Source organism: Saccostrea echinata, unplaced genomic scaffold (assembly GCF_033153115.1).
Source record: "Saccostrea echinata isolate AGI-Se365-2 ecotype Australia unplaced genomic scaffold, CSIRO_AGI_Sech_v1 ptg000012l, whole genome shotgun sequence".
NCBI classification, from domain to species: Eukaryota; Metazoa; Mollusca; class Bivalvia; order Ostreida; family Ostreidae; genus Saccostrea; species Saccostrea echinata.
In genome coordinates, this window is record NW_026889761.1 from 13,895,939 (window position 1) to 13,911,237 (window position 15,299).

A 15,299-nucleotide genomic window follows, 5' to 3' on the forward strand; every position below is an offset into this window, starting at 1 on the left:
TTTTTTGGGGGGGGGGGATCAATGAATTCTTGCTTGATGAATCGGGGTGATACTTCAAACTGAAAATATTTGCCCCCCCCCACCCCCCATCCCAACTAAAATTGCTTCCTACGGACCTGAAAACTGAAAGGCACACTTTTCATTATTACTTTAAAGTACATATTCAAATTAGATCTGTTCACAGGTTCTTGAATTATTTTTTGGCCACCCAAAAATATTATTCCTATACCTAATAACATTAAGTGTCTGTACCTAATTGCAATGCACAGAGCACACTAAGCTTGTTAATGGTAACCCATTCTCACCTGTCTGGAAGGAGGTCACATTTTCACAAAAAATACCTGCAGATACATGCATGGAACACATATTCTCGTATACAATGTGCCGTCACCAAAGCAGCTTTGTGGTTCAAGAGAGCACATTTTGCAGATAAATGGTTCAAACAAGACATAGCAAATATTCTGTTAGTATATATATAAATTGAAATAAAATCCTGCATGCAATATATAGAACAAGAACTTGAAAAGAGAAATGAAAAAGAAAGAAAAAAAACTATTTTAAGGCAATGACATTTAAATGATAACTGTAGAGATTAAGAAGGATTTCACCTGTTGGGTGATTTTGCAGCATTTGTTGGCTTTGTTTTCTGTTCGTTCACGCAAAAAAAATACCCCCCAAAACTTGGAGTGATTCATTTTACTGGTGCTGTCAATAGGTATTGTTTTAAAGTTACGTAAGTAAAATTTTTACAGAAAGAAAGAAAAATCTGTCTGGGATAAATGTGTTTTACAGATTTCCAGATGTCTGTTTCTAAACTAAATTTAATGATAGGGTTCTTAAAGCCCTAAACTGTTGTCTGTCGTGGTTTTATATTGATTTTCCAGTTAGACAGGCAACGGGGATGGTATGGTACAAATTGGGATCCAAATTGAGCAATTTTCTGTAATCTGGTGAATCAGTGCTGGATAAAAGCAAGCTGGTATTTGGTGTAATGGAGAAAAAGTGTGTAATCACTTAAAATGGAGAAAAAGTGTCTTCCTCGCCATCTGGAATCCACGTCATTGCGTCAGGCCAAGCAAACACAAGTTACGTTTTGAAAATAAATTTTAAAAAAATATATAAAAGCTTTTAGACAGTTCTAATTAGTGGACTGGTGTTCACAGAACTATTAGAGGTCTTTCCACCTCTCTTAAGTTTTTAACCTATGTATCTTTCAAGAGTCGGATATATCATGGAAAAGAAATAAAAAAAAAAAATAGTATTAAACCTTTTTTTTAATTAAAGTGATATAAAAAGCGTTGAATCTCTTAAAATAAAAGAAACCTTGACCTTTGACCTTGACCTGAATGTCAAAGTCGGAGGTTGAAGACCAATATCCAGTTGGATCCATGTCTCTAGGATAATTCGTTTTAAAAATGTTCAATTATATGTAAACAGTGAAAAATTTTAGGTTATAACTCATAAAAGGGTTCGATGAATTCTTTGCAATGTTTCCTCAATTGTTCGGTTGATCGAGGACAAATAGGTGAATTTTCGTGTCTCTGTAGTTTATTGCATCTACATTTGTATATCGAAATGAAACTTGGGGAACCGTTCATAGTTACATCTCAAAGTACATCGTCGAATACCCACAGACGATGTGTAAAAGACGAGATCACCCACGGGTATCCGACGATGCTCAAAGTAAAACAAGCAACCTGCCTAAAAATCCACGTTAGTTGCCTAAAGATATCACTGTCAAAAAGACTCAATTTTATGACCCCCTTTTTTGATTAACAATAAAAAGAAAGAAAAAGGATGCATGGGGAAAAAATAAATTTAAAAAACGAAAACTGGGTTTCTTTGATGATTAGTATTTACTGCCGAAAAGTTGTCATGAAAAGTAAATTACAAACGCGACAAATAAAATTTGTTTGAAGTGGTATTTTCATTAGTTTTATCGCATCTTTGCTTATTTTAACACCTACATTATTCACATTTGATGTGTTACCTATTCATTTTAGTTTCTTGATAACACAGCATTAAACTGGTCTTTCTTCATCGTTTTTTTCCCCACAAAATTTCAATTCCCAGACTTTATCAATGTAGGCGATGCTTTATTTGATAGAGATGAAAACATATTAAACTCTGCAAATGATTATTTAGCGACAAAATATAGCGCGACATTCTACACTGAAGTAGAAAAAATTCTTCGCTGAACGTTCAAATGTTTCATTAATTATTCCTCTGAGAGTAAACCTAGAATCGCGGTGGGTAGAGGTAATATTGGAATAAGTGCCTTATGCATCGCACATAAATAAAGTGAAACCATGGTGATTATTTTACAACGATCTGACTGGACAGCACTTTCTCGTCATAAAATTCAAACAATAAACAGACAAGGGCTTGGAATTATACATGTATGTGTATGGAAAAATTTTGCGTTTTATGATTTATTATGAACAATTAGTTTAATTTGTACAAATTTAAAAAAATAAATGACTGAAAGGTATTAAATGGAAAGTTGTCAATGATATTCAAAGTATGATGTTTTTTAGATACACTGTATATATGTATGGATTAGCTATATATAGACAAAAGGTAAATTGGGATTACCAAAACTCAACAATTGAATCATCTAGTATTCTTATGATGCTGGGAAGTTTTTGCCATGGAAACAAAGAAAAAAAGCAAGCGTTGATAAATTGTTTATAGCATTTCATAAACGCTTTTGTGACTGGCATATATGCCGAAGAGAGAGAGAGAGACACAGAGATTTGTGAACTTCCCCAGAGAGAGAGAGAGAGAGAGATTTGTGAACTCTTCCGCAGAGAGAGAGAGAAAGAGAGGGAGGAAGGGAGATATTTGTGAGCTCTTCCGCAGAGAGAGAGGGAGAGAGAGAGAGAGAGAGAGGGATTTGTGAACTCTTCCGCAGAGAGAAAGAGAGAGAGAGGGAGGGAGAGATTTGTGAACTCTTCCGCAGAGAGAAAGAGAGAGAGAGAGGGAGGGATCGAGACATTTGTGAACTCTTCCGCAGAGAGAGGGAGGGAGAGATTTGTGAACTCTCTTCCGTTCAGTCGTGCAGTGTTCATGACAGTAGACAGAATAGAAATAGTAATGTACCATAATTTGACCTTAAATTACATTGTACGTCCCAGACTTGTTTCAGAGGTGGTAGATGACCAAGGAACAAAAGTAAACTATTTTGGAGTCAAAACCACAAATTCCAAGGTTAAAGGCAGGGATGGTGTGAAAAATCAGAGACCTTTCAATCTTATACACTTTCAACAACGATGTGAAGTGATAACATGAAAAAGTATCAGGTCGTGTGTGTAATAAAAGTTGTGGGATAAATTAAGCAATGCCAGTTTCCTTCTTGGTTATATGTACATATAGAGATTTCAAGAGTGAAAGAAATTGTGAAATTAAAAATAACGGATTTTTTTTTTAATACTGTGAAATTCGGTAGAATTTGCTAAATCTAGCACACGTGGAAATGGATATTTCAGGTAGCCTATATACATGTATAAGGGGGGGGGTGTTAAATTTTAAATTTAAAATAACACATTTTAATTATATTAGCTCAGCTTTTCTATTTAACAACTGAATTTGTAGTTAATTTAATTTTAGGGAAAAAATGGCCAAGAATTGATTTTAAAAAAAGATATCAGATACGAGCCCTGAAGCAAAAAATAAGTGGCGCTTCATGGGACCACATACCTTCAGATTTCAACAAAATATTCTGTGTTTGTAATTGTATTCAAAATATTAACGATTAAGATCAAATGTGCTTGCGAACAGTTTTGCATGATTTTATCTGAGACAGACACTTAATAATAACGTGTATATATAACATTTTTTTGCATATACATGTACCTTTGAACAATGAGCAACATTTTTAAATAAACAAACTTGAGGGAGATGTAATAAAAAAAGAATGAGTTATCTTTATTACGCATTAGTGAACAACTTAGGAATTCCGAATGGCTTTTTTTTTTGTTTATTAGTATAATAGTAAGTTTCAAATTTCAAAAATTCTTTAAACTAGCCACTGCAACCTGTATAAAAATTTATTTCAACATTTATTTAAAATTATTATTTAAACTAGCCACTGCAACTTGTATTCCGCATTTTATTAAAAAAAAAGTATGTTCATGTTTCACTGTAAATTTTCCTTATTTAGTATTTCAAGATAGAAATGTCCCTCTCCATTCACAGATTAAGTGAAATATTGGCTGAATAGGAAGCACCCAAAACCTGAATGGTACAATGAAACATACTACATGCATCATATAGGGCATAGAAATAAAATACTTAAGAAGAAAACTGCTCCAAAAACTTTTAACCTGGGATGCCAATGCCTAGGTTACTACATATTTATTAAGCTCCCAAACTTCCTTGAGGTGAGCTAAAAACTTGTTCCTGTGGCAAAGTTGTGCTTAGCTGTTTTGACCCACATCAATTACAATAAAAAATTATCCGGATTGACCAAAAGAAATATTTAACTCTTAGGAAAATCATTAAACTATACCAAATACAAGATAATTTACCAGTCAATTGATAACCTATATCAAAGGGAAGTAACTCCATTTTCTTTTATTCTCTTCATCACAAGTCTAAGGAATATTAATTGTGGAATGTTTTTGAAAGTTCTACCAAATTTTTAACTTATTTAATGTCAGATTCTACCTCTTTGATTGCAATCATTTTTTTTTAAACAGGGAGTCAAATGAACACAATGTAATACAAACTCTAAAGTGGACATTTTAATGTTGCATGTCTATTTTCAATAATACATTAATGCTTACAAAGAATATTATCTTTCTAAATAAAATGATATAACTTACACTTCAGGGAGAAATATCATCTTTCACATGAAATGACATTACATAAACTTAAGCATCTACACACTTAATATACAAGCATGTAGCGAAATTGCATCAACACAACAAATTACAATGTACAATTCCCAGTCTGTCTGAGTCAAAACGAACTCAGTCTATCTGACTTCAAAATTCACATGTGACACATGATTTTTTTTTGAAACCACACAAATCAAAGTTCTTGGAATGACTTTTTCCACTGAATTTTGCCATAAATTTTATTCTAGAACTGTACATGCTTTCCTTGCAGTAATTAACACCACAAAATCTCTTTTTAAATTATCAATTTGCTTTAATCCTCTCCAACAGGAATGGCATCCTCTAGTCTTTTAATGAATTTGAGGCGAATTTCTGTGATGTTATCTCCTTTTAATGTATCTTGTACAAATTTAACATCCACTTCCATTTGTACCTGAAAAGTGTGTTCAAAATTAATTTTGTGTGTACTGTGTGATCATTCATCAAAAGAGAAAACAAATGTCAGAGATCATACACAGTGTTAAAATTCATACAGCTAAATTTTGATACGTGGAGAGAGAGAGAGAGAGAGAGAGAGAGATTAATATACCATTTCCAGTGCTGCTTTTAGAACACCGCACAAGAGATTAGAGAAGTTGAGCTGTGAGTGGCCAGGGGGTAGTTCTACAAAATCAGTTAGAGGGTTGTTCTCAATGAGAAGGGAGAATTCATCCCCTGCAGCGCTCCAGTTACTGACCACTGGCTGTATTCCCAGGTACATCTTAAAGCCCAGCTGTCAGGTAGAGATAAAAAGCATTATGCACAATCAAAGTACAAGTTCCTTATCCCAAAAAGTATATAAATAGAATATTCATAGTGATTTTGATCAATATTTGGATTCACTTTGTATATAATTACATCAGCATAACTGAATCCTTCATTTGTATGCATCATTGACATTAAACTTTTTTTCATAGCAAATTAAGACTTTTTAAAAGAACTGTTTTGATTTTTGAGAACATAAAATTATCAAAATGAAAGTGGAATTGAAATTATGATTAACATTGCATGACATAGAGTACCACCCTCTCCTAAATTTTGTTATGTTTACTGGGGGTATTCCCATCATAAGCATCACCAGTAATATCTTTAACCCTCCTCCCTAGCTCGTAAGTTATTAACAGACATCAGCAACAAACTGAGTAGATTTCAGCTGAGTAGTCTTTACATTTACAGTCTGTATTGCATGCTTTATAAGCCATATAAAACAAAGAATGGATACACAAAAAGAAAAAAATTGCAGTAATAACAAACATTTTTCTGTTTTTCCCTTAAAACAAACATACAGTTGAACTTCAATATCTCAAATCCCATGGATATGTCTAAGTGATTTTGAAGTCCCTACCACTTATTATACTGGATTTAAATCTCAATATCTTGAACCCTTGGATATCTCCTAATTTTTTCTTGGTCCCATCAAGTTTGAGATAATGAGGTTTGACTGTATCTATGTTCCTAATGCTTACCTTTGATATGACGTCTGCAGTTTCTCTAAAATCATTGCATCTTCCCACATTCGACCTTGCAAGAAAATCTTCTATTAACCTCACTCCAATGTTGTATCCCCTGAAAAAAACATATTCAAAATCTAATATTTAAATTCACATATAATAAACCATAAACTTTCTAAGTGTTTGAAGATTACTTCAGAGTTGATACTGCACATGTCAGATTGTTTCCAATCATATTTCTAATAACTCAAGATAAAGCCTACATTGCTTAAATGACAATCTAGTGATGATTCTGTAAACTGAGTTTTGTTATTCATGCCATCTATGTAAATGTATCTGTATGAAGTGTGTTCAGTTGCATATTTTGGTGTTTCAGACTTGTATGGTCTAAAGCAAAGAAATATCATATAGCCAAGCAACTTTGGCCAAATATCCTAGCAATGTTGCTGTTAAGATATACACATACTTGATTTTACTTTAGAAAATCAAATGCCAAGACATAAGACTACCTCGAAACACATAAAATTTTCTCTTTAGAATTGTATTTTTTGTTAAAAGTCTTTTAAGGATCCATCAAAGGTTTCTCTCCATGATTTTCTGTTATTTTTGTCTTAGAAAAAGTATTTTAAGACAGTGCATGTAAAATTTCTTCTTATTGTGAAAAGGTTTTCTAATTATTTAAAATTTATTTATGTTAAACTGAAAAATATTACATAATGTTCCACATCTGTCACTCTCTCAAGAGAGTAACTATTGCAAGGAAACCATGAATCAAGATATACCTACATTTTTTCCAGCTGTTTGTTGACTTCTTCATCATCTTCATAATCTTTCAATAACTGAGCCACAAGAGCCCCATACGTTAAAGAAAATAATTCACCATTCTGCAATTAAATCATGTAAATATACAGTTAAACTTTGGTATCTCAAATACCAAGGATATGCCGAAGTGATTTGGAAATCCCAATCCCTTATTCTGTTAGTATTTAAACCCGGATATCTTGAATCCTCTGATATCTCAATTTTTTTCTCGAGCCCATAGAGTTCAAGATAACGATGTTTGACTGTATCTGCATCGTCAGTCATCTCAAAATATATCAACTGTTTACATGTATGAATCTAGAGGATTAGGGGTCAAAATTAGCAAGAAAAACTGCACACATTTTCGCAAAGTCTTTTCCCTTGCTTCGAATTTATATGACATGTTGACACACTTGGAACTCTTTTATTGTTCTTCTGCCCCATACTACCCACAGATCTATCTCCATTTGGTACAAATGAACTCTTGCAGAAGTTTATTATCTACCCCTGTTTATTTTGCTACATTGCCAATACATTGAATGAATTCTTTTGTTAAACTGGGTCCATAACAGGTCCAGTAAAATCAGTACATTTGGCTATGTAGCCTGAATGACCTACTGTAGCTTTATTCAGCTACTTCAGGTAGCTTTATTTAGCTATTTCAATGTAACTTTTCACAATTTTGCTTTTTATTTAAAATAGACAAAAAATCACAAGTATTTGACTACTAATATTTATACTAGGAATATTTCAAAAAGCAATCCAAAGCAGAGAAAGTTAAAACATAACTGTTTTTGAACACTTTCAAGCAAAAGATGTATTTCCATTGTTTGAGTAACTGTACACCATCTTGTGTGCAGTGAGGCATGGATAAGTGTGATTACTTCACATTGTGCTGAATAGGTACCAATCAATTATCATGTTAACCAGAACTGGTCTTCTTTGTTAGTTCATTCGAGGTAACTGTTTGGTCACAAATTAACTGTTGTATATAGCCTCAAAGCTTTTCAGAACTTCGATTGCAATTGCACAGAAAAAGACATATCTTCAACAGTGTTTCTTTCATGAATTGTTTTCAGATAAGATTAAAGTTGAATATTACTGCATAAAAGTGCGATTTTCTGCACACCCTGAGAAAAATGCTAATCTAAGAATTAAGTATGATTTAGTAGCTAAATAAAGCTACTTCAGGTAAGTAAATAAAGCTATGTAGGTAATTCAAGCTATGTAGCTAAATCTAGTGATTGTACCAGACCTGCATTAGACATATCATATTAACTAGGGCTGAAACGATACGCCCCCTCCATGATATGGTACGTATCGCGATACTTGTGTCACAATTCAATTTTTTCAATATGATACGATAGTGTATCTAGCTTAAAATGTACAGAGATGTTTGGACAGTCTAACTCTGAACCCAATGCACCCCTTTCTGGTCATCTGAAACTGAGAGGCCAGAATACTTCTTTAATAAGATAAGTAGTCCACATATTGTCCAAAAAAAAAAAAAAAAATGTCCTTGAACCCTGACTTTTGTCCCATGATCAATGGGGTTGTTCTCCGATTACAAATACTAAGTATCTCCGTAACAACTTAAATATTTGTAGTTTAATATTATGACGGGTTACTTACAGGGGGAAAAACCCATAAAAAAAGGCTTAACGAGAAAATTCGAAATATGCAACTTACTACTTTACGCTGATCTACGCCTCTAGTTCCTTGTCTAGACATTTTTCGTGAATAACTTGAAACTGTTCTGATTATTTAATAACAATATTCTTCACTTCATATCGGTTAAAATGCCCTACATAATGCAATTTCTGTATTTTGATGTTCACGCCTCCAAAGTTGTATAGCAACTTCCGGTTATGATTGGATTCCTTTTCAGTAAGTCGTTCAATAAATATTCGTAATGTTAAAAAAGGCCCCGTCCTTCCCCCTTTATGAAAAGATGCACCCGTTTCATAAGCTTGTTTAAACTTTTACACGTTTAATCCTACAGTTAGTTATTTATGATATTCATATGTATCTTTTAAATAATAATTATGTTGTACCAGTTAAGAGGGTCAATTAAAAAAAGAAAAGAAAAGATGAAAAACCCCCAAAATTTGAATGTAACAGGTCGTAGGTGATCCTAAAATCTTTCAAAATATATACATGATATTCAATTCATGGTACGAACAGAAAAGTAATCAATTCAAAATACATTTTCCTGTTATTCAACAATGAATTATGAAATTTTGGTTCAAAATTGTTTTGAACAAATGAATTATTCGTATCAAGATGCAAAATTTTTCGATAATTTATCTCTTCAATATTACTTAACAAAAGCTATTCCAACCAAATATAAGAAGTAACTAATAAACTTGTAGTATATTTATGTTGATCATATCATAACCTAGCTTTTGAATATGGTTGTTACACGTGTACAATACCACCAGTAAATAATTGATTCTGTGAAATATACCATTATTACATGTATAAGATATTGAGGATAATTTCATTTTATATCCTAAAATGCCCTCAATTTAATTACATGTAGTGGCATTAGATGTCAAATATACATGTATTAAGAAATATAACGGGAAAAAACTTCAGTTTTCAAGTTATTTCTGCTGATCAGTGTAAAAAATTAAAGGAATTGTCACTTGTGTAATCTAGACGTCTACCTTAATACATCCTTTGGAATTATGTGAATGTCATATAATCATTTATACCATACCACACAATGCAATGCACTTTTATATGTTTGTTGTAATGACTTAATGCTATAAGATGCATGTCTGTGTCACTGGGTCATCGTTAAAGAATATAACGCTGGATTCGGATTTATGAAGTTTTACTGAGGATAACAAAGAAATGAAACCAGGTATCCAGTATTATAAAATATGAAACATAATTATCAAGGCATCGTGAAAGTCGATGACTTCAAAAGTAACATGAAAGTTTGGACCTCTTACACCGTAAAGGTAGAAATCTAATAGTTATTTGATTTGGCGGGATAAGCGCTTATGTAGTGCACGAAGTTAGTATACATGCAAATTAATTATCAAATAGTGGTCTGTCATTGGTCCACTGGTCGTATTCGTATACCTGGTCAGTTTGTAAACTAAAAATAGAAATATCATGTGACAAAACAAAACATTCACACAGACGGCGCTATGTTTGATTAGCAATGCGCGCTAATCAAATATAATTTATTAACAAAATATTTAATTAAATATCAACTGTGACATCTGGGTCAATAAAAAATAAAATTAACGTAAACATACTTTCTTCCACAGGGTCATAATTCCGAGGAATCACAATTTCTGTTCAATGCGGGTTGAAAATCAGGCAGATTTTTGGATTGCCATTGTTTGTCTTATATGTACTTTATTATACATGTAGTACGCTGTGACAATTTTCAGCCGAGATTTACTGACTGCGTACATAGGGTAAATTAATCCCACATGGAAAAAAGTCTACAGTAATACATTTTCCCATCACAAGTATATGATCCAGAATTAAAGTTAAGACATCTAGTCCTTAAGAATTGCTATATCTGAGGAAAAAGTGGAAAATAAAGGTCATTACATATGCACCCAAAGCAAATATATTCAATCATATCAAAACCTATTCCATGAAATTATGGTAAAAGTCCTACATTTTACTTGGACCAAAATTTCATGGAAGATGGTTTCGTATTATATTGTACTAAGGATGACACATCTGACAAATGCTTTAAAATTCGAAATCATTTTTACTCTGAAACTATTTTTAAGTGAGTTTAAATTAAAAAAAAACCCAAACAAATTCTTGGCAAAATATATTAAATTCACTGTTTATATTTACATAATCAGAGCTGTGCTATACATGTATTCAGTCTTTTCTCCCTCTACAAACAGAAATAAAATATTGTAAAATAACTGGTTCCCTAGGCTTTACTGGTCTCTGCAGCAGCTTCTCTCACCCGCTTCTGTTCCAGTAAATGTTTAAGTCTTAGTGTATCTACTTGCTCTTGACTGCAGCCACTCAATGTTCGTCCCCTCTTCTTGATTTCTCTCCCTTTCCTGATAATCGACAAAGCAAGACAGATCATGAAGACGACACCAATGACATTGACCTTTATCCTTGAAATAGTCCTCATAGCAAGGTGCTCACTGCGCCTGAAAAAAAGTAATAAAACAGTAGTAATGGTATTACTATTCAAATGGTATTACTATTCAAACACATCAAATAGACTTACGTTATGAATTGAGGAGGTTCTTCTGTCCAGCTTAATTTTTTGGTAAATCTTGCCATTCGGATCAGTTTGGGAGTCATTCTTATTCTCGGATCTTGAAATGCTTCAATGAAACAATTAATGGGTAAATAAATTGCAGTACATTACTTGTATTAAATAATTCATTTTCTGAAATTTACTCAGAACAAGATATAAATGCACACACATTATATATAACTGAACACAATGTCTTAACCTATTTTCTTATGATTTTTTAATTTCAATTTCTCAAGCATAGTCTGAACCGACTTCGCTAGTCTAGAGTTTCTGATCTGCTACCTTGGCCTACAGTGCTATCAAAAGTCGGGATTGTATACGTCATGTGATCATAAGAAATAAAGACCGTTTTTAATTAAATTATTTCAAGAATAATTAAAAAGCAGATATCGAGCAATGTTTATTTGTTATTTAGGGTGCAAATCTATATCTGCAATGAAGATTCCTGATCACATTATGATGATTATGTGTACATCAGCTCAAAGTTGGATGATATCATAGCTATTTACAGAGTAGCATGTTATCTTACAGACAATTGTTTACCTGTGTTTTTCATTCATGTGACTTTAGAGTCATGATATATCCCAAACGGAGAAATCTTCATTTACAAAAGCACTAGCTGATTAGTTGAATGATATCAATAAACTCCAATCAAAACTCAAGAAAAAAAATCCTTACTTTTGATAGGCCAAGGGTTTGTGAGGAGAGTAGCGGATCAGAAACCCTTGGCTAGCGAAGATAAGTCTTAAGTTAAGTAAATGTGTGACTTCTGATGCAATTAAAACAATTCATTTAAGATCATACAATGCCCCGCAGTAGTCTCTGATTGTTGGAATAGACATCGTACAGGTATATTGCTCCTTCTGCTACACGACTCTTTCACTGGGTGTGTCCAAAGTCCGTTACACGGGAAAAGTCTAGTAAACCTCATGCTCTCATTTCACCTTAAAGAGACAGATTTTATTATTAAATTTTATTGCCACTACAAGCAGTTACAATGAACATGGATATTTATTAAACTGTCAGCAAACATTGGGTTATCTTACACACAAAGATTGAAAAACTTATTTTTTCCAAGTTATACTTTAAAAATAAGCACAAAAATTGAAAAAAATTTGACTGCTGTGCCTGATCCCCAGGTAAGAGTCATCATCTAATATACAAGTCTCTGATTGGAAGTATACATGTGGCTGCATTGATCTGTTGATTTGAAGGATCCATGTGTGGCGATCAGATGCTGACCACCACACATGAAAACTTCAGAGTCAGAGGGTTTAACGCAATAGACAACTTTCAAATTTACAAGAATCATTTTCCTTTGCGGGGTCAATCTGGGGTCAACCAGCATATCCAATGCTGGTAGACAAACTTTATGGAGTAGTGTCTTACAAATTAAATCTGTATGTATATGTTCATTACGTTTTCTTTGATGCCCCATAATATTAGCAATTTACACAAATGCTAAAAAAATGTCCAAAGGCATTTGAATGTTCAAAGTATTTACAGGTGAGTTACAAAGGATATGTAGTGAGAAAAATGGCTGTTACACAGACAAAAGGAAATAATTACTCTTTAAGAAAGTGAAGGTCGTCTTTGACAATTCGGACCATTGACATCTTGGCCCAGTGACACTTTGGCCATGTCTAATCAGCCTCAACTTTTTGACACTCTTACAATGTCAAAACAGTCTGGACAAACCGGTCCGAGTTGTCAATTGGTCAAAATGTCTGGTTACCAAACAAACATCTGAATAAACAATGATAAAAAAGGGGTAGACTTTACTTTACCGGTCACCAGATCCGCGCACTCATTGCACAGTATGACATAAGATTTACGTCACTCAACTGATTAGGGTTAGTTTTGCACATTTTTCGACTGGTTAGGGTTAGTCTTGCAACCACCTGAAAGATTAGGGGTAGTCCTTGCACAAGTTTTCGACTGATTAGGGTTAGTCTCATATCCATCCGAGAGATTAGGGTTAGTCCTTGCACATGGGTTAGTCTAGCATCTGCCTGGGAGATTTCGGTTAGTAGTCGCATACCATCTGAGAGATTAGGGTTAGTCTCTTGTTCTTTTAAATTAGATTAATTAAGAAATTCATTTGCATCTGTATTTTTTTGCAAGATCTTAATTCATCTTCAACGACATCTCGTTGGTTTGTTTACATGAAAAAAATGGCCAAGTACGAAAGAAACGGCACTAAGCATGCACTGCACATGCTTCGTTGACAATTATTTTTGGTCTCCTTTTCACTGAATAAACAGTATTTATTACTTTTTTCAGAGAATGAAGTCAAAAACAAAACTTTTAACCGTAAAATTCGAGGTCAAAAAGGCTTAAAACCTCATACTTTTTATTTTTTTTTAGATCGCTCACACGATCTCATATATATATTAAAGTCTCCTACGACGACACTATATTTTAGCCATAGGGGCTTGCTCCCGGTGTGTAATAATTATTTATTAAAAAAATCACATATGGTAATACTAAAACAACACTAGGGAGGACGCCATTTTGGACCCCTTCCTCGCTTCAACCTCTGTTTTCGTTATATTTTCCCGTATTTTACTGACTCACCGCCTCGGATCTGTCAAGTAATGATTCTTCTAGGACGTAATGCTTAAATTTTCCCCTTGGAGCCTCTACAATACACATTTCATACTAATAATATTCTAAACTCGCTCTTTAGGACAGTTGATAGGGACAGAAAACGAAAGTAACCTCGGCGTTTTACATTCGAATACAGAATTAAAATGCGTTTTTTTTTTTTCAAATTTATAATTAGCAGCTGTGTTAACTAGTAGAAAAACCCCAAGATTTTCGCATGTGTTTTTGTTTTCTGTCCCTATCAACTGTCCTAAAGAGTGAGTTTGGATTATTATTAGTCTGAAATGTGTATTGTAGAGGCTCCAAGGGGAAAAGTTAAGCATTATGTCATAAAAGAATCATTACTTGACAGATCCGAGGCGGTGAGTCTGTAAAATACGGGAAATATAACGGCAAGCGGTAAATCTAGTCTTCCCGACTCCCGACGGTCCCGGATTTTGGTTTTTTGGCGATTTCTTTTTTATCGATGCACAGAAATTTTTCAAACTTTTCAGGCACCTTTTCTAACTTTAAATGAATACAAGAAAAAAAAGGGAAAATGTGGGCTTTTTGTGCACGCAAATTAACTGGCATGTAAATGAGGTTTTCTCTTTTATTTCTATAAACAATTATACTTCAATTTGTTGTATTTAATCGCGATTCTACGAAAACATCGATGTCCGTCTTTGGTTTTCGCATTTATAACAGAGTACTAGATTTACCGCTTTTTGGCAGGTGATACTGCCGATTCAGTATCAAATACGTAAATTTGTTCAGGTTTTTATGTATTAATGAATTCATTTAAAGTTAGAAAAGGTGCCTGAAAAGTTTGAAAAATTTCTGTGCATCGATAAAAAAGAAATCGCCAAAAAACCAAAATCCGGGACCGTCGGGAGTCGGGAAGACTAGATTTACCGCTTGCCAAATATAACGAACACAGAGGTTGAAGCGAGGAAGGGGTCCAAAATGGCGTCCTCCCTTGTGTTGTTTTAGTATTACCGTATATGATTTTTTTTAATAAAAAATTATTACACGCCGGGAGCAAGCCCCTGTGATTTTAGCGCGTTTTTCTGGGGACCGGTAAAGTCAAGTCGTTCCTTAAAAAGTACAGGATATCTAAAACACACCTTTAACGAAGATATGGGCAAAAGAAGTTAGAAACAGACACTGTTTGTCTTAAATATCTCACATAACGCAAAATTCCAAGGTTTTTCACCAGTGCAAGATCCTTAACCTCAAACTGGAAACAGTTGAAATAACGAAAAAGTAAAAGGACAGCGTATTCAGAATATATCTGGAAATAATTTCTTTTTAATTTCT

The 15,299-nt window shown here is 33.5% G+C and overlaps 2 protein-coding genes across 2 annotated transcripts; both read right to left on the bottom strand.

The window, feature by feature from the left end:
- Nucleotides 1–4,730: 4,730 nt before the first annotated feature.
- LOC133185976 (trafficking protein particle complex subunit 3-like) lies at nt 4,731–8,965 on the bottom strand. The gene is made up of 5 exons (XM_061321263.1): nt 8,822–8,965; nt 7,118–7,215; nt 6,347–6,446; nt 5,431–5,613; nt 4,731–5,274 (listed from the first exon to the last, which is right to left on the bottom strand). Exons 1-5 carry the CDS (start codon nt 8,861–8,863, stop codon nt 5,155–5,157), a joined length of 543 nt encoding a protein of 180 aa, XP_061177247.1. The 5' UTR covers nt 8,864–8,965; the 3' UTR covers nt 4,731–5,154.
- A 1,960-nt stretch (nt 8,966–10,925) lies between these two features.
- LOC133185403 (uncharacterized) lies at nt 10,926–15,208 on the bottom strand. The gene is made up of 4 exons (XM_061320583.1): nt 15,107–15,208; nt 12,198–12,337; nt 11,361–11,460; nt 10,926–11,280 (listed from the first exon to the last, which is right to left on the bottom strand). The coding sequence occupies exons 2-4, from the start codon at nt 12,322–12,324 to the stop codon at nt 11,049–11,051; spliced, it is 459 nt and encodes a 152-aa protein (XP_061176567.1). The 5' UTR covers nt 12,325–12,337; nt 15,107–15,208; the 3' UTR covers nt 10,926–11,048.
- Between the last annotated feature and the right edge of the window lie 91 nt (nt 15,209–15,299).